Source organism: Artibeus jamaicensis, unplaced genomic scaffold (assembly GCF_021234435.1).
Source record: "Artibeus jamaicensis isolate MK-2021 breed Jamaican fruit bat unplaced genomic scaffold, CSHL_Jam_final contig_2790, whole genome shotgun sequence".
NCBI classification, from domain to species: domain Eukaryota; kingdom Metazoa; phylum Chordata; class Mammalia; order Chiroptera; family Phyllostomidae; genus Artibeus; species Artibeus jamaicensis.
Window position 1 is genome coordinate 2123888 of NW_026521616.1, and position 19581 is coordinate 2143468.

General features: G+C 37.3%; 1 protein-coding gene and 1 pseudogene across 1 annotated transcript in view; both read left to right on the plus strand.

Moving 5' to 3' along the window:
- The window catches only part of CPD (carboxypeptidase D), a 64904-nt gene that overhangs the window by 14257 nt on the left and 31066 nt on the right, over nucleotides 1-19581 (plus strand). Inside the window, exons 3-6 of the mRNA XM_037162776.2 lie at nucleotides 13765-13907; nucleotides 16942-17111; nucleotides 18135-18484; nucleotides 18928-19119. Coding sequence (XP_037018671.2) covers nucleotides 13765-13907; nucleotides 16942-17111; nucleotides 18135-18484; nucleotides 18928-19119 — 855 coding nt within the window. The remainder of the gene's footprint in view (nucleotides 1-13764; nucleotides 13908-16941; nucleotides 17112-18134; nucleotides 18485-18927; nucleotides 19120-19581) is intronic.
- On the plus strand, nucleotides 10672-11657 carry LOC119062064 (regucalcin-like; annotated as a pseudogene).

Genomic DNA, 19581 nt, shown 5'->3' on the forward strand with positions numbered 1-19581 from the left:
TTGTCAGGTATTGCATGTTTTAAAAATTCTCGCTGTGGTGGCTGGTGTGGTTCAATTGGTTGAAGTGTTGTCCTGTAAACTAAAAGGTCGTGGTTTTGATTCCCGGTCAGGGCATATGCCTAAGTTGTTGGTTCAGTCCCTGGTTGGGTCCCATTTGAGAGGCAACCAATCGATGTTTCTCTTCCTCTCTTTCCTTCCCTTCCCCTCTCTCTAAAATCAATAAGCATGTCCTTGGGTGAGGATTTAAAAAAGTTCGTGCAACACACCAATGTGCCTCCTGTTGCACACCTGTTAAAAATTGCTGATCTAGAGGGATACTGTGGGAATGAAAAGGAGTATGAAGTAGTACTTAAGAAATTGTGCAAGAAAAATTCAGGATTGACCATCAGTTAGATGGTAGAAAAGTGTCAAGGAGAAGGACCCAAAGATATAACCCAGATTTTGAACCTGGATGAGTAAGAATGATAATGGAATGGGAAAATACTAATTGAGGGGGGGGAGAGACAGAGAGAGAGAGAGAGTGTGTGTGTGTGTGTGTGTGTGTTCTTTAGATGGAAGAGGAATGAAAATTGGAGGTAGGACTTGATATACTAGTTGCAAGTACCCAGTGGGCAGTTAGGAAATAGGCTCTGGAGCTTGAGAAGGAGGTCAAGATGATAAAGAGATTTAGGAGTTAGGAGAGATGTGGAAAGCATATAGCAGTGTACCTGATTTTGAAAATTGAATTAATATTGTTTCCTGGTGTAAGAATTGCTTGCAGCCAGAAATTCATGTGTTCGTGTGTGTATGTAAACACACAGTTATGCAGTAATGATGTTTAGGTCAGTGACAGACCACATATGTGATGGTCCCATGAGATTATAATGGAGCTGAAATAGCAATGTTGGAGCTGTTGTAACTTTGTAGTGCATTACTCATGTTTGTAGCAATGCTTGTGTAAACAAATTACTGCCCTGCCAGTTGGGTAAAACTGTAGCACATAAAATTATATACAGTACAGGATATTTGTTAAAGGTAATAAATGACTGCATTATTGGTTTATTTATTTGCTGTACTTTTTATGGTTATTGTAGAATGTACTCTTTCTACTTACAAAAAAGTTTGTGGTAAAATAGTATGTCTTGTTACACTGGCAACAGCCTCGTAAATCTTGTGTTTACTAAGTCTCTTGATTGCATCATTTTCTCTTGTTCTTCATTTAACCTCATGTTTTGTACAGCAACATGCTGCACAGGTTTGTAGCTTAGAAGCAATACCAGATAGCCTAGGTGTGTAGTAGGCTAGACCGTCTAGATTTATGTAACAGCATTCTATGATGCTCACACAACAACAGAGTTGCCTAGCAAGGCACTTCTCAGAATGTATGCCCCCTGTTAAGCAGCATACAACCACATATCTTTATCTATCTATCTATCTGAGACTGTATATATGTGTATGTATCTATGTGTGTGTATACACACACGTACACGGGTGCTAGTTCACCTCCACAGTGAATGTGCTTCTGGCATTTCATACTGGGATATTTTCTTTAATGAACTTTAATAGTTCAGATATTCTCAACCTGTTTTACGTGTTTTACAAACAGTGTTGATAATAAAATGTGCATTAATAAGGTATGCATTTTATAATTTTGTCTTATCTCATCTTCTGAATTAAGGAGCTGATTGCATCTCATTCTTCCTTTTTCTCTTTTAATCTGAGTGCCACCTAATTTAAAAGGAAAATAAAAAGGTAAAATAATACTCAAACAGAATATTTGCTTCTGCTTGAGTCATGAGTTTGCTTTGGTAAATTAAAATATAGCCTAATATAAAATCTGACCTTTGGGAGCAGTGCAGTTGTTTATTTTGTAATATGATCTTAAGACTTACGTGAAAGATTGAGAATCAAATGCTAAACACTATTTTAGAATTTGGCCCCTAAATCTTCAGATCCGGTGTCTAAAATTAGATGTGCTTTACCCCTATTCTTGTTTTCTGTTTTACCTAGGTGGTAGAGTTGGAAAGCACTTTTCTGAAAAATAAAAAGGGAACATTCAGTCCCGAGAGCTGTGTGTGAGTGTTGACTTCAGTAAAACTGAAAACAGATGCAGGACTGTGTAGTTCAGTTTAACTTTGTAGAATCATATCACTAGCAAATATATGCTCAGTGGGAGTGGTGAAGGAAGTAGATATTCATAAGATAAGTTTCTCAGAATACAGAGACCAAGTTCAGTTAGGATTTGGTTAAAATGAAGTTGAGTTTAAAGACCAAGAATATGGGGAATTTTTTTCAAGAGCAAACTGGTTTTTCCATTCATTTGACCCAGATGTTACACTTAAAATTTTTAATGAACATCATGCTAAGTAGCTCTTAAAGGTAACTCAAGGAATGCAAAACCATCACTTAATAACTTACTTATCTATAAATAAATTGTTCACAAAACCCAAAATTGTGCGGACTTCCTTGAACATAGTTTTATTAAAGAAATTACAATAAAGTTCAAATTTAAAGAGTGGAAATTGCCTATATATGTTCTATACTCTAAAATGCTTCTCCTAATTAAAAAATATACATTGTGTGTTTTTTCTCTAATAAAAGATTTCTAGGATTCCTGTATAATACAATTTGATACTTTATAGTTGGCCCATTTAGGCAAGCTAAAGAAAAACTTGCTATGTTTATCTTAACACTGAAACATTGATTATATTTTTTCAACTGGCTTTCTGCTTGAAACATTAGTGCCACACCTTTGAATGCAGGACCTGGATTTAAGCACAGCCCCCTCTCTTAAAGCTAGATGTTTCTGCAGTGAAAGCAGTCATGGTAGCAGGGACTGGTTCCATAGCGGGGAGGAATTGGGTATGTTAAAGCATTTGAAGATGAGTTGTGAGACAAATGGATTGAAGCCGTTTAATGGGCATGAGTAGCTCCTTTGATCAGAAGATTGTATTACCCATAACAATTAGTGTTGATAACAGTTTGTTAGAGTACTGGACAGGTTCCTAATGGTTAACAACTTGTAGTCCTGTCTTTGACATTGATAAAAGAATGAAAGCATTGAGGTTTCATAGTACATTGCATTTAATTTTCCTGAGCATAGAAAACTCTGGATTGGTAAGAAGGTTTAAAAGCAAAATTTATACCTTTTTTCTTTTTTTTTTTGGTCCACTCCCTTTGTGAATACAGGAAATATTCTAGATAAGTGGTTTTCAAACTGAGGTATATCTAGGAAGGAGAAAGAGACCAGTCAATTTGGATAATGTTAACGAAATAAATTGGCAGGTCTTGCATACCTCTTTCCTAAAATGGGTCTGCCTGAGAAAGTTACTTGCTGAAGAGGTTCATCCTCATATTTTCTCCCACTCCCAGAGCACCAAAACAAAAGAGACACTTGGCAATTACTTTAACAGTATCACAAATTTTTCACTAAAAGAATTTTTTTCAGTAATTGTTACCTGTTATGTTTATTATTTGTCAGAATTTATAATAATATCATATCTTTATGATAAATTATATACCAATAGTTACTATAATAATTCACTCTAGAAGACAAGCATTTAATATTCAGGCATTAAAGTCATCAGAGAGTAAGAAAAATTTAAATACACACACATACATATGACAGATTGCAGTATTATGGAATGATCAGTGAGAGAGTTCCAAGCATACAAATATGTCACATTCCAAATATGTCACACTTCACATTTCCTGTGGAGGAAATGGGATGAAAATAAAAGTTCAATGAGAAAAGGGGGGGATGTACAATTTCTGCTGTTAGAATATAATCATGCAAGTTTTAAATAGATGATTCTGTAGAGAATCAGTAGTATTTTTATTTATTTGGATAAATCTAAAATAGTAATATTTTATTTAAATATATAAAATTTGCATTATGCAGGAAATACTAAAATTTACATGGTACTTTTGCATCTATTCAAACTTAGGATGAAAACTTTCAGATAAAATTTTCTTTGGACAAAGATGTTCTGAAATCTGACATTTCATCCTTTAGTCAGTGTCGAGCCACGTGACATAGCAACCTAAAAATAAATAAACGAAGGTATTGACTGAATCTGGGACTAGCTGCAGGTGTCAGTAACGTCAGGCCTCTCTACAGATTGGTGGTGGTCCTCTGTTTCAGTGAACTTGGGCTTTGAATAAGTAGGTTTTCTGTTAAGGAAACTCTCAAGACAACAAATCTGAACCAGGTACTTAGTTAAGATTACTTATTATCCAGTCCTTGACAGTTAGTACTGGAAAAATAAATAAGTTTAACACAGATGGCAAGTAGTCCCTATTTGTGACATCTCACAAAAAATTCTTAAATTATTCATAACTTAGTTAATATCCTTATTTGTTTCCAGTGTTTTGGATATTTTTTAAGTAATTTTTAAACTAAAACTTGAAATTGGTAAATAAAGACTTTTTGATATTCTAAAGTTTGGGTAGCTTTATTGCTTTTGTCTTGCAGTCAGTTTGCTACTCCTCTGATATTGATTGGCTTCTGAGAGTTTGGAAGCAGATAGATTAGGGTATATTATCAAAACTCACTAATTGCCTTCTGAGAAGAGTTCATTATCATTGGCTCAGAGGAAGTGTGCTTACTTTTATGAGATTTCATCGAGAAAGCTATTTTGTAGATAGCTTTCTGTTATTGATTACTGCATAATTTCATCATGTCGAAGGATATATTTTGTATGATTTCAGTTCTTTTAAATTTGTTAAGTTTGTTTTATGACCTAGGATATGGCCTGTCTTGGTGAATGTTCACCTGAAAAAACTGTGTATTCTGCTGCTGTTTGGTAGGTTATACTATAAATGTCTAAGATTTAGTTAGTTGGTGGTGTTTTGAATTCTTTATCTTTTGTTGTTTCTCAGTCTGCTTGCTTTGTTTATTACTGAGAGAGGAATGTGAAGTCTGCAACCCTAATTGTGTATTTGTCCATCTTTTCTTTTAGAACTATCAGTATTTGTGTAATGTACTTTCAAGTTCTGTTGGTAGGTGCCCCGTTTAGGATTATGTCATCTTGGTGAATTGACCCTTTTATCGTTACGTAATTTTCCTCTTTATCTCTGCCACTTTTTTTTTTGCTATGAAGTGTACTTTATCTAATAATAATATACCCAATCCATCTTTCTTTTAATTTGTGTTTATATAGTATATCTTTTTTCATTCTTTTACTTTTTACTTACCTATACCTTTATATTTAAAGTGAGTTTCTTGTAGACAGCAAGGGTCTTGTTTTTTAATTCTGTCTGGCAATTTCTTTTAGTTGGCATAAATGTTAGCACCATTTACATTGAATATAATTATTGATATGTTTGGATTTAGATCTGCCATTTTATTAATATTTTCCTGTTTTTTAAAATTTCATTGCTTCTATTTCCTGCCTTCTATTGGATTGCCTGAATATTCAATAGTTCACTTTTTCTGTCTGTAGTATTTTTACTATATCTCTTTGTAGAGTTTGTTTTGGTAGTTGCTCTAAAAATTACAGTTTACTTACATAACTCTTCATAGTCCTACCTAGAATTAACACTTTACCACTGCAGGGTAAATGTGCAGATCTTCCCTCCCCCCTTTAGTTGTCACATGTGTTATCTTTACGTACATAGAGAACCCCACCAGATGGGGTTACGGTTTTTGCTTTCACTGTCATACATATTTTGAAGAATTTAAGAGGAGAAAAATAGTTTATTATATTTACCCAGATATTTACCATTTCTTTTTTGTTTTTAAGTTCTATGTTTGTTTGTTTGTTTCTGGTATCACTTCTCTTTTGCCTGAAGAACATTCTGTAGCATTTTCTTTTTTAGTTTTCCTTCACTGAGAATATCTTTTTGTTTTCATTCCATGAAGGATATTTTCACTGGATATAAAACTGGGGTCTGGGTTGATGATTCTGATTTTTTTCTTTCTTCCTTCCTTTATTTATTATTTATTTTTAACATTTTATGCCTTCTGGCCTGCATGACCTCTGATGAGAAATTCAGTCATTTGAGTTGTTGTACCCTTGTATAAATATATCATTTCTCTCTACTTTTAATGTTTTTTCCTTTATCTTTGGTTTTCAGCAGTTTGATTGTGAAGTATCTAGGCATGAATTTCTTTGAGTTTATCCTGTTTGGGATTTGCTAAGCCACTTGAATTGGGAGTTTATGTCTTTTGCCAAATTTAGGGAGTTTTTAGCCATTACTGCAACATTGTTTTGAGCATGGCACCCTTTTTTTTCCCTTCCAAGATTAAAGACAGGAATGTTAGACCTTTTGGTATTATTATCCCTAAAACTCTGTTTTTTATTTAAATTTCTTTTTTTTCCTGTCATTCAGATTGGGTAATTTCTATTTATCTATCTTCAAGTTAACCCCCTCTTTTCCCTTGTCATTTCTATTCCTCTGTTGAACTCATTCAGTAAATTTTAAAATTTTGGTTACTGTATTTTCTCTTCTGAAATTTCCATTTTGTCCTTTTTTTATGTCTCTGTTTATTTTATTTCATTTCAAGAATGTTTAAGCCCTGCCTAGTGTAGCTCAGTGGATTGAGCGTGGACCTGTGAACCAAAGGATCGTGGTTTGACTCCCAGTCAGGGCACATGCCTGGGTTGTAGGCCACTTCCCAGCGGGGGATGCACAAGAGGCAACCATACATTGATATTTCTCTCCCCCCTCTCCTTCCCTTCCCCTCTAAAGATAAATAAATAAAATCTTATTTAAAAAAAAAGAATGTTTAATCTTACTTCTTTAGAGAATGGCTATTATAATTGTTGTAAGGTTGTTCTGATAATTCCAACATCTTCATCCTCCTGGGGTTGGTATCTATTGATTATTTTTTCCTTTCAAGTTGTTGACGTTTTCATGGTTCTTTGAATGTCAAACAATTTTGGATTATATCCTGGACATTTTGAATCTTATGAGATGAGTCTTGTTTAAATATTATAATAAACAGGCTTTTTAAAAATTTGACCTAGCAGTGAATGGCAGTTAGATTTTACAAGTTTTTACTCACCTTCTGTGGGCTGTGATTTCAATATCAGTTCCATTTTCAAAGGTTTCACACTGCCTGTTCAGATCTGCCCTGTGTGTGTACCAGCCTGGCCCCGCTGGGACATGGATAGTGAGTGGTCTGTCCTGTATGGTTCAGTGCTTTTGGTATGTTGTTTAGAGTCATATCCACACATGGGCATTTCAGGGTTGAGCTCAGGAGTTCAAAGAAAACTTTGTGGGATCCCTTTCTTGAGCCCTCTCCTCTCTACAGTCTTGCTTGTAGTCTGTGGTTTCCAAGGTCTGCCAAAGTAGATGATAAATAAACACAGGAAAGGATGTACAGTATTATTGGTAATCAGGGAAATACCAATTAAAATCACAATGAGATACCAGTACACACCCACTACTATACTTAAAAGCAGTGAGGCTGACCAGTTGCTTGACCATCTGTGAGGTGAGTTGCAGAGCAGCTGGAACATTCAGACATTGCTGTGGGAACGTGAAACACACCACAGCTTTGGAAAACAGTGTGTCATCTTCGGGACTCCTGACCACTGAATGTATGATAGTAGTTTCCTTTCTTGGAATTAGGTCTCATTTTTAAAAGACTCTGTCTTTCTTCATCCCTGCTCTGGGAATATATTTGTGTGAGTCATTGATTGTGAACTTAACTAGCCAGTCATTGATTGCTGGCTAGTTACAGTCCTATTTAAATTACTCTGAAAAACTGATGAGATAACACACTGTTACTGTAAACTTGGTCTTCCTATTGCTGTTAGCCAGTATTTCTTAAATTGCTACTGAAGTAAAACAATTAAGGGGCAGACAAAGGAATGCTAGGACTCAGGCCTGGTGATTATAAGGTTATAAGTGGTCTACTTCACTGCCTCTGGCATAATTAAAAGGTGAGTCCCCTATTTTTGCAGTTGAGCACAGCTGTTAAGTTTTACATATGCAAAACCTTTAACCGACACTTGCATCACTCTGAAATTGATATTTTATGTGTTCTGTGTTCTGCTTTGTCACTAAAACTCTAAACTGAAAGTATGTTTCTTATTTATCAATCTATAATCTTAGTATAGTATCTTACACATAATGCATTGTACTGTGACTAATATAATAAAAATTGGAAAATTTAATACATATCATGGAGAGTGAATAGCATGTGTATGTATGTATATATGTGTACATATAAGTAAAAGTTAGCAGAAATGATTGTGGGTCAACTATGACTGCAGTGACTAACATCACTCAGTGACTAAATGCAACTGGGGAGCGATATGAAACTCAGTGTCTCACCGGTTTCCTGCCAGACCCAAAGTGAGTGCAAGACACTAGAAGATAAGAGAAAGCCAAAAGATGGATGCTTTACTTTCTAAGAAAAAAGATTAAGATCAAGTTACTAGTCTTGTGGTGGTTATAAGTCTGCATATATTCTGGGAAGAGAAAGTCTATTTGATATCTCCACATAGGTGCTTAATGGACAGCTCAACTTTAACACATTCAGAACAGAAGTCTTAACGTCCCACTACCCCACTATTTACTTTTCCCACTACTTACTTTCATACCTCAATAACTATTTATTGAAGCACTACTATGTGCCAGGTACTGTTTGGGATATCCATCAGTGGGCATATCAAATATCTCCACCCTTGCTTAAAATCTAGAAGGAAAAAACAGGCAGTAAATAATAAGCATAGTAGGTAAATTATTAAGTGCTGTAGAAAAATATACAAAAGTAGAAAAGCGTGAGAGAAATTACAAGTGTTGATGGAATGGGCTTGGGATATTCAAGGAAAGAAGTAAGTAGCAACTTTAAGTGAGGTGAGGGTAAGGCTTATTATCAAGTTGAAACTGTAACAAAGAGCTGGAGGTAAGGGAGTCAAGTAGGGGTATCTGGGACAAAAGCATTCCAGACAAAGGGAACAGCTAGAGCCAAGACCCAAAGTTCAGAGGTACCTGGTCCATCTGGTAAACAGCAAGGAGGCCAGTGTGTCCGGTGCTGAGTCAGTAACGAGGAGAGTATGGAAGGAGGTTAAAGAGGGAAGAGGAGTGGTGGAGGACAGAGTATGTAGGGCTTTAGGCCACTGCAAAGACTTCGACTTTTAGTCTGAGTGAAATAGGGAGTCATTGTACAGAGGAGTAGCATATGACTTATATTTCAACAGAATTATTCTGGCATCTCTATTGAGAAAAGAATATAGAAAAGCAAGGGCAGGAACAGGAAGATCTATTTAGAGTGATTGCAGAAATCCAGCTGGAGAAAGGACGGTGGCTTGTTCCAGGGCAGCAGCAGTGAAAGTCAAGAGAGATACAAATCCTAGGATTTTGGATATATTGTCCTGAACAACTAGAAGGATGAAGGTCCCATTAACTACAGTGAGAGTGGGACTATGGATGGAGCAGGTTTGAGAAAGATGAGACTATGTTAAGTTCGCAAGTAAAGATATCGAAGAAGCAATTGGATGCACGAGACTGGAGTATGGGAAAGAAGCCTAGACTGGAGATAGAAATTTGAGAGTTGTCAGCCTGTAGATAATATTTAAAACCATAGGGATATAGGAGGCACCAGGGGAAGAAATAAAGTAAGAGGAAGACAAAGATGAGCCTTAGGCATGCCATATCTCTTTCCTTTGTTCTCCTTCATCCTCTCAGTAAATGGCACTACTATCTCCCTTGTTCCTCAAATCAAAAGTCTAGAAGTCATCCTTGATTCCTTATAAACAAGTCCTTTGAACAGCCAAATCTGTTCACTTCATCTCCACTATCACCAACCTCATGCAAACCACCATTCTCTTCTAATTCATCTCCCTGCTTCCCTTTTTTCACCCCCTTCCAGTCATTTTCCACCCAGCAGTCAGAATGATCTTTCATAAAAGCGTTCAAATCATGTCACACCTCTGCTCAGAGCCTTCCTAGTTCTGTGCAGGAAGCCAAACAGCAGAGTGAAAAGGTAACCAATGGGAAATATTTACAAACCATATATCTGATAAGGAGTAAATATTCAGAATATAAAGAACTCCTACAAGTCAACTATAACCAAAAAAACCCCAAGTATCTGATTAGTACATGAGCAAAAGAGTTGAGTAGACATTTATTTCTTCAAAGAAGATACGCAAATGACCAACAGACATATGAAAAGATGCTCAGTATCATTAATCATCAGGGAAATGCAAATCAAAGCCACAATGAGATATCTTACACCTTTTGGGATGGCTACTATTAAAAAAACAGAAAATAACAAATGTTGGTGAGGATGTGGAGAATTTGGAACTCTTTGCATGGCTGGTGGGAATAGAAAATAGTGCAGCCACTGTGGAAAACAGTATAAAGCTGGCTCACAAAGTTAGAAATAGAATTACCGTATGATTTAGCAATCCCATCAGGGTATATAAAGAGAGAGAGAATTGAAAATAGCATATTGAAAAGATATTTGCACACCGATATTCACTGTACCATTATTCACAATTGCCAAGACATAAATGTCCACTGACATATGAATGGAAAAAGAAATGCAGTATTTACATAAAATGGAATTTTGTTCAGCCCCAAAAGAAGGAAATCACATCTGATATAAGACTGTTATCTAAAATATGCATATACTCCCCAAAAAACCCTCTTAAGACCCAACAATAGGATAACCATCATCAAATTTTAAAATGGGTCAAAGGCATTAACAGATACTTCACCAAAGAAGATACACAGATGGCAAATAAAAACGGAGCATGTGGCTCTCTGAGGGTCACCAGTGCCAAGATCTCCCCCACGACAAGGTCTTCCTTTAAGATTGAGTGTGTCTTGCCTGAGAACTGCCTGTGTGGTGAGTCTCCAGTGTGGGAGGAAGAGTCTGACTCTCTGCTCTACATAGGTGTTCCTGCAACAAAGGCTTGCTGGTGGGATTCACTCAGCAAGCAAGTTGAGTGAGTGTCTGTGGATGCCCTAGTCAACTCTGTGGCCCTCTGCCAATCAGGAGGCTGTGTCACCACAATTAGAACAAAGTCCTGTGCTTTGAACTGGGAAGGTCAGTCAACCATTGTGTTTGCCACAGTAGGTAAAGACAAGAAAGTCATTTCAGTGACAAGGAAGGTGGACCCTGCTGGGAGATACTTTGCTGGCACCAAGGCTGAGGAAACAGCCCTGCCAGTTCTGGAGTGGCATTAAGGGTCCCTGAACTCCCTCTTTCCTGACCACTGCATGGAAAAGTACTTTGACCCAGTGGGTATCTCCAGTGGTTTGGATTGGTCCCTGGACCACAAAATCATCTATTAAATCAGTAGCCAGTCCTATTCTGTGGATGCCTTTGACTATGACCTGCAGACAGGTGGTTACAGCTGGAGAAAGAAGAACAAAACCCAGGTGGAATGTGTATCAAGGAGAAGCTCTGGGTGGCCTATTACAATGGAGGAAGAGTGATTTGTTTAGATACTGAGAAAGGGAAAAGACTCCAAACTGTGAAGATGCCTGTTGATAAAACAACCTCATGCTGCTTCAGAGGGAAGGATGACCCAAATGGAAGTGACCTGCGCCCAGGATGGAATAGACTCTTTTACAACAACCTGAAGCAGGTGGAACTTTCAAGATAACTAGACTGAAGGTGTGGGCGGTGTCAAAGGAATTCCTCCCTATCCTTAAATAGAGTAGGTAACAGGCCTTCTTTTTTACTAGAGGAAACTTTGAAGACAAAGAAAAGTCTGGAGCTGAAATTTCCATCTAGTTACAAAAAGGCAGTAATATTATAATACTTAGATTTTCATTTACTCCTTTGTTTAAAATGTAGAGATTTTAAACAAGAGGTGGCAGGTGGGTTTGATAACATACTCTAAGGCCTTCTGCACAGGTACTGTAGAAATGTCAAGAACTGTTCAACTGTCAACCAGCCTCTTGATTCTTTGCAAATTTCTGGTGGACAGGGAGAGAGGGGAGAGACTGTATCTGTTCTTTATTCTGCATTCCATACTTACCATAACTAAAACTTCAAGCAAACTAATAAGTAGTAATCTGGTAATGATTTGTTAAAAAGAAAAGAAAACATGTTCTACATCGTATATCATTAGGGGAGTGCAAATTAAAACAATGATAGGTATGTACTGCTACATACCTAGCAGTACATACCTATCAGAATGGCCAAAATCTGGAATGCTGACAATGGCAAATGCTGACGAAGATGTTGAGCAACAAGGACCCTCATTCATCGTTGGCAGGAATACATAAAGGTACAACCACTTTGGAAAACAGTTTGGTTATTCCTTACAAAACTAATATACTTTGCTGTATAATTACAGTAAAACAGTTGAGCTTCTTGGCATCTATTTACCCAAAGGAGTTAAAAACTTATATCCACAAAAAAACCTGCACACAGATGTTCATAGCAACTTTATTCATAATCACCAAAATGTGGAAGCAACCAATATGTCCTTCAGTAGGTGACTAAATAAACAAATTGTGGTACACCCAAACAATGGTCCATTACTCAGCACTTAAAGAAATGAGCTATTGAGCCGTAAAAAGACATAGAGGAACCTTACATACCTACTACTAAATGGAAGAAACCAATGGGAAAGGGTTAAATACTGTATGATTTTAGCTATATAACATTCTGGAAAAGTCAAAACCATATGAGGATAGTAAAAAGATGAGTGGTTGGCAAAGGTTGGGGGAGAGGAGCAGGAGGGATGACTAGTGAGAGAACAGAGAATTTTTAGCACAGTGAAACTCCTCAGTATGATACTGTAATGGTGGAAACATACACATTTGTCCAAAACCCATAGAATATACGACAAGAAGAGTAAACCCTAATATAAACATTGGATTTTGAGTGGTAATGATGTATCTGTGTAGGTTCACCAGTTGTAACAAAAATACATTTTGGTTTGGGTTGGTGGTAAGGGAGACTATGCACGTGTGGAGCAGGGGGTGAATGGGGAAGCTCTGTACCTTCTGCCTCAGTTTTTCTGTGAACTTGAAACTGACCTAAAGTCTATTTTTAAAAATCAGGTGACGGGAGTGATAAGCTAAAAAGGCTTTATAAGAGTGAGTGTGTGGGCTTATACAGGTGTAAGTATCGTGAAGGTGGCTAAGCGTGGATGCTTATTGCCCTTTTTTGCTTTTGAAAGGTTCTGTTGTCTTTCCCCCCCTGATTTGTGTAACTGCACCACCCTATATAGAACCTTTTTTTCTCTCTTGCCATCTTCTTGATGTAGGGGAGAACAGTTAGAACAGTAGGCACTTAATGCTTGGCATGAATATCCTTGACAACTTCAAGATAACATTTACCTTTCATTTTTTTTTCTATCAAAAAGCTTAACCTCTCTGTGACTCACTTCAGTAAAATGGGTAAAATAGTAATGCCCATCTCTTACAGTTGTTGTAAGGCATTAAATATTAATATCTTATAAAAATTAAACAATACACATAAAGCTCATTGTGTATTAAAGGATATGTGTGGCATGTAGATCTGTTATCTTTATTGCTGTTGTTATTAACTGATGTGTTCATGCTATTTATAACTTTATCCTGTCAATCAGATATATTTCTTTTATGTATATTCATTTTCCTGTATATCCTTTTAACCATCCTCCTCAGTCTTCAGTGTAATTCAAGAACCTTCTCCAATTTCAAACAATTTAATGAAAAGAAAATTTATATACATGCAGAGATGGCAGATTTAGTTTCCTTGGAGAAACTAAGTTTCTCCAAGTTTCCTTAGTTTCCTTAGTTTCCTAAGTTTCCTTAGTTTCCTTGGAGTCTTTTTGAGAGTAGAATCCTGAGAGTAAACTTATTTTCTCCTTCATGTTACAGGTGGTATGCAAGATTATAATTATGTATGGGCCAACTGTTTTGAGATCACATTAGAACTGTCTTGTTGCAAATACCCACCTGCTTCGCAGCTTCGACAAGAATGGGAGAACAATCGTGAGTCTTTGATCACATTGATTGAAAAGGTAAAAGTAGCGGGCTGGAAGGTTTGGAAGGCTGGGATATGGAAATAATGGATTAAATATGGGGGAAATTCAGTTGCACATAAATAGCAGTCTATACTAGATACCACTTATGTTTTTATTATTTAAATTTGTAGGTTATCTTTAAAAACTATTATGTTAGAATCTATTAGAACATTTTTCACTTGTGCCTCCTTGTCCTCTCCCTAAGCTCTTTTCCTCCTGAGGGCTTCCTTTCACTATTTCAGAACACTTTGTAAACTGAAATAATTAGCCAAACCTGTACTGCCAGGTTCTTACAATATCATCTGGTCATATTTGCTAGAGAGCCTTTATCACCATATAAACGATGAATATAACTTTTTTAAATCATATTTTATTTTTTGTGCTATTACGGTTGTCCCAATTTTTTTACCCTTCATCTCCCTCCACCCAGCCCCACCCACTCCCTCAGGCAAGCCTCACAAATTGTCCATGTCCATGGGTCACGCATATATATATGTTCCTTGGCTACTCAATTTCCTATGCTATACTTCACATCCCCATGGCTATCCTGTATCTGCTACCCATTTGTACTTCTTAATCCCTTTACTTTCTCACCCAACCCCCTAACCCCTAATCCCCCTCCCATCTGGCAACCATCAAAACATTCTCTGTATCTATGATTCTGTTTGTGTTCTGCTTCTTTGTGTATTTTGTTTCTTAGATTCAGCTGTTGATAAGTACTTACTGCAATTTTATTGTTCATAGTTTTGATCTTCTTAAAGAAGACCATTTGACATTTCATTTAATACTGGTTTGGTGGTGATGAACTCCTTTAGCTTTCTTGTGTCTGGGAAGCTCTTTACCTATCCTTTGGATCATCCTCTAAATGATTATTTTTGCTGAGTAGAGTAGTCTTGGTTGTAGGTCCTTGCTTTTTATCACTTTGAATATTTCTTGTCAATCCCTTCTAGCCGGCAAAGTTTCTTGGGAGAAATCAGCTGACAGTTTTCCCTACAAGTTACCCTTGTAATTAACTAATTGCTTTTCTCTTGCTGCTTTTAAAATTCTCTCTTTGTATTTAACCTTAAGCATTTTAATTATGATGTGTCTTGGTGTGGACCTCTTTGGGCTCATTTTGTGCGGTACTCTCTGTGCTTCCTGGACTTGTATGTCTGTTTCCTTCACCAGGTTAAGAAAGAATTATGTTTCCATTTTCTTGCTCTTTTGGTTCTCCATCTGTTACCCCTATAGTGTGAATGTTGGTGTGCTTGAAGTTGTCCCAGAGGCTCCTTACACTGTCCTCATTTTTTTGGATTCTTTTTTTCTTCTTCTTGTCCTAATTGGTTGTTTTTTCTTTATGTTCCAAATCACTAATTTGATTCTTGGATTTATCTACTCTACTCTTGATTCCCTGTGAATTGTTCATTTCATTTAGTGTATCCTTTGTTTCCAACTGGATCTTTTTATGCTGGTGAGGTCCTCATTAAGTTCCTTGAGCATCCTTATAACTAGTGTTTTGAACTCTGCATCTACTAGATTGCTTGTCTGCTCATTTTGGCAGCCTCCCTTTGTTTCCATGTATTAGATAGACCTGCCAGGTCTCCCAGGCTTGATAGAGTGGCCTAATGTAGTGAGTGTCCTGTAGGGTCTACTAGCACAGCCTCCCCTATCACCCAAGTTGGGTACTCTAGCTGCACCAATTGTGTGGGCTGTGTACACCCTCCTGTTGTAGCTGAGCCTTGATTACTTTTGGCATGTCCAAGGTCAGCCACCACCTGTGTTCTGTTCGGGGTCATACAGCATAAGCTACAAAGTGATCTACAGATGGCTGCTACTTGTGCTGGGCTTGAAAGTTCCCAGGAGAGGCCAAACTGTGAACCAATGCTGACTGCTGCCAGTGCCAGGCCTGGGGCCACTTAGTGAGAGATGCAGGGCTTGCCAAAGCCAGATGCTGCTGGTTTAAGGGAATTTAGAAAAATGAGAAGCATGGGCCAAGATAAGCCATTCGTATGCAAAAGCCACTGGAAACAATTTTTGTGGGAGTGGAATTTGGGTGGGGCAGGGCTTTAGGGAATTACCAGAGTGGGGAGAACAGTATGAGGTTGATGGAGTCTCAGTTATGACCTGCTGGCTCTGTGTGGTGAAGGTTCAGAAAAAGAAGTCACCTCTACCAGCACTTCTGTTTGGGACAAAGCTGTCCCCAGCTCTGGCCCTGATTTGGGACAATTCAGTTCCTCCCCATATGTTTCTGATGCTTTGTAATCTGCAACCTAGGTGCTGGAGCTCAGAGGGAATGAATCTGAGTAAGTCTGTGCATAGTTAAAAAACTGCTTGGGATTCCAGCAGTTTCTGTCTCCTGCAGTCTTAATCCCCCCTGTTTTTTACAGTCAGAAGTTACGGAGACTGATCTTCCTGGCACTGAACTCTGAGTGCCTGGTGTGGGCCGGGACCTCTCACTCCTGAGATATCCCTCCCGATTTTTATCTACTACACGTGTGTGTGGGACCAGCCGGCTCCACATCTGTGCCCCTCCTGCCAGTCTTGATGTGGTTTCTTCTTTAATTCTGTAGTTGTAGGACTTCCATTCAGCTTAATTTCTGATGGTTCTAAATGATGGTTGTTCTGTAGTGTAGTTGTAATTTTGATGTGGTTGTATGAGGAGGTGAGCTGTGTTTGCCTGTGTCTCCATCTTGACCAGAAGCCCATGAGTAATCAAAATATAAGTTTAATTTGAATATCAGATAGTTTCATATACTGTTGCATGTACCAGAAATTATTACTTACGTCTTGCTGAGAAAATTAGAAGTCTGGCTTGGAGGAGAAAAAATTTCAAAAGCACATTGCCAGCATCGATTTCAGACACATAATACTTAAGTTTAAGGATTTAGTATTTTTGTCCATAGTTTATTTAACTTGGAGAGATTGAAAAATATTTCAGGAAGACAAAGAAGTCACCTTATTTTTTAATGAATTCTATATCAGTGCAGAGATGTTATGTTCTCTTACCTTCCAAATTGTCTCTGAGCAGCCTGATTTGATTTTGGTTTTTTAGGTCCACATTGGAGTTACAGGATTTGTGAAAGATTCAGTATCCGGATCTGGCTTAGAGAATGCAACCATCTCAGTGGCTGGTATTAATCATAATATCACAACAGGCAGATTTGGTGATTTCCACAGATTACTTGTTCCTGGAACTTATAACATTACAGCAGTTTTAACTGGGTAAGAATTTAAATTAGACTCTTAAAATACCAGACCTTTGCTTATATCTAAGATAAAAATATAGTTTAGGAAATGTTATTTATTGTATCTGATTTTTTCCTGATTTTCCCCCTTTTTTATAATGAGAAAATACTATTGTAGAGTCTTCTCACGTAGTCTAATAGTAAAACTGAGTAGGAAGCATAATTGTAAAATTGGGAGGAAGGAGAGTTTTAAAGCTTAAAAGATGGTCAGCTGTGTAAAGCATTGCTTCAAGGCTATTGAATACCAGAGTACGTTGTCTCTGTAAAAGATACGGTGAAGGGTTGTCTTTATCATTAGCTTTCTAACATCTGAAATGAGTGGTTTCTCACCTCCTCCAGAAACCTTCCTGTAGGATCACTTTGCTAAGGATTTAACTGATAACCTTTGATTTAATTTTTGACTTTCCTATTTGGATAGTTGGAATGTAAGTTTGATAAGGCACTGCAAAGAATTGGTAATTTATTCCTTTTTGGGGCGTTGTAGCAATGGTTGCAGTGGGTAAATGACCTCTGTCATTCATTGTATTCTGTCCTTTGAATGTAATTGTTTTTTAAGATTTTATCTATCCATTTTTTAGAGAGGGAAGGAAGGGGGGGGGAGAGAAACATCAGTGTGTGGTTGCCTCTCATGTGCCCCTAACCAGGGGGGTGAGCCCACAACCCAGGCATGTGTCCTGACTGGGAATGGAACTGGCAACCCTTTGATTTGCAGGCTGGCACTCAACCTCTGAGCCACACCAGTCAAGGCTGAATGTAATTTTTTTATAAGCATTCTGATCTGTGGAACCTGGGAAAATTTTAAGAAAAATAGATCTTTTAAGACTTAATTGGAGATTCTCTATGCAATAATATGCCGACAATCTTGAATTTACATGTTTGTGTTTATTTTTTGAGTTTTGTTACACCACTGAGTCCTAGAGTGTGAAAAATATTGTGAGTATTATGCAAAGCATTGTGTATTTTAACTCCAAACCAACCTAGTTTTTCAATTTTTTTTCAGGTATATGCCACTGACTATTAATAATATAATAGTGAAAGAAGGACCAGCTACAAAGACGAATTTTTCCCTTCGGCCAACCGTGACCTCAGTAATCCCGGACACAACTGAGGCTGTAGTAACCGCTAGCACAGTTGCTGTACTTAATCCTTCTCCTGGAACACAGTCCTCCCACCAGCCCATTCAGCCAAAGGACTTTCACCACCACCATTTCCCTGACATGGAAATCTTTTTGAGAAGATTTGCCAATGAGTATCCTAACATCACCCGGCTTTATTCATTGGGAAAGTCAGTAGAGTCAAGAGAGCTTTATGTAATGGAAATATCTGATAATCCAGGTGTCCATGAACCAGGTAATTAGTGTGGTATTACACATAATTTCAGTAGTGCCTCTTAGATCTGTGTACTACAGTACTGCTGTGTGTCATCTGAAAGGTCACGTACTCTGTGTATGACTGGAACAGAGAAAATGTAACCAGTCTCACCAGAAAAGAAGAAAAGTCATTCAATAATTCATATTAGGCACAGTATTTAACATCCTACCTAGATTCTTTCTGCTAATAGTATTTTTCTTTTCATAGTATATAGCATATGTACATGCTCTGAGCCTGCTCAGACATATAATATGAGTAAGGAAGCTGCTTTATAAGATGCTTTTGTTTTGCTTTTATTATTGAAATATCTCTTTCCTTAAATTTTTGGCTCAGTGTCTTTGTATAGGTTGGGGGGAAAGCAGAGAGAGTTCATGATCAATGGAAAGGAAAAAAAGTCTTGTGTGTAATTACTTTGTTTTCAGGTGAACCAGAATTTAAGTACATTGGAAACATGCATGGAAATGAAGTGGTTGGGAGAGAACTGCTATTGAACCTGATCGAATACCTTTGTAAGAACTTTGGAACAGACCCCGAAGTTACAGATTTGGTTCGTAGCACCAGAATTCACCTTATGCCATCCATGAATCCTGATGGGTATGAAAAGGCCCAGGAAGGTAAAGAATAGCTGTTTATTAATGCTTAATCATTTTGAGTATTACGTGGTATGATTGTTTGGGGGTAGAAGAGAATTGGAACTGGTTGTTTCCCTCAAATTTCTTCTCATTTTATTCTTATAATTTATAATTGCTTCTAGCTTTTGTATACTTGTAAGACCAGTTTGTTCAATAATAATATGATCAAGTTTATATTTAATAGAGTTCTCTACTCTGGTAATTGCTCTTCTTTACTAAAAATAGATAAAATTGTAAAAATTTTAATTCGTATGCTAGGACATAGGTCCCCATCAGATCAGTCATGCCACTCAACCTCATGATTAAGTCACTTTCATGGACTGTTGACAGTTGAGCAATACTTTAATATAATTTGTGTAGTTGGATTATTTCCCCTAAAAGTATGACCAGAGGGCAGAAACAAAAAGAAAATGGTTTTACCACTCTGTTCAAAGGATTTGGAAG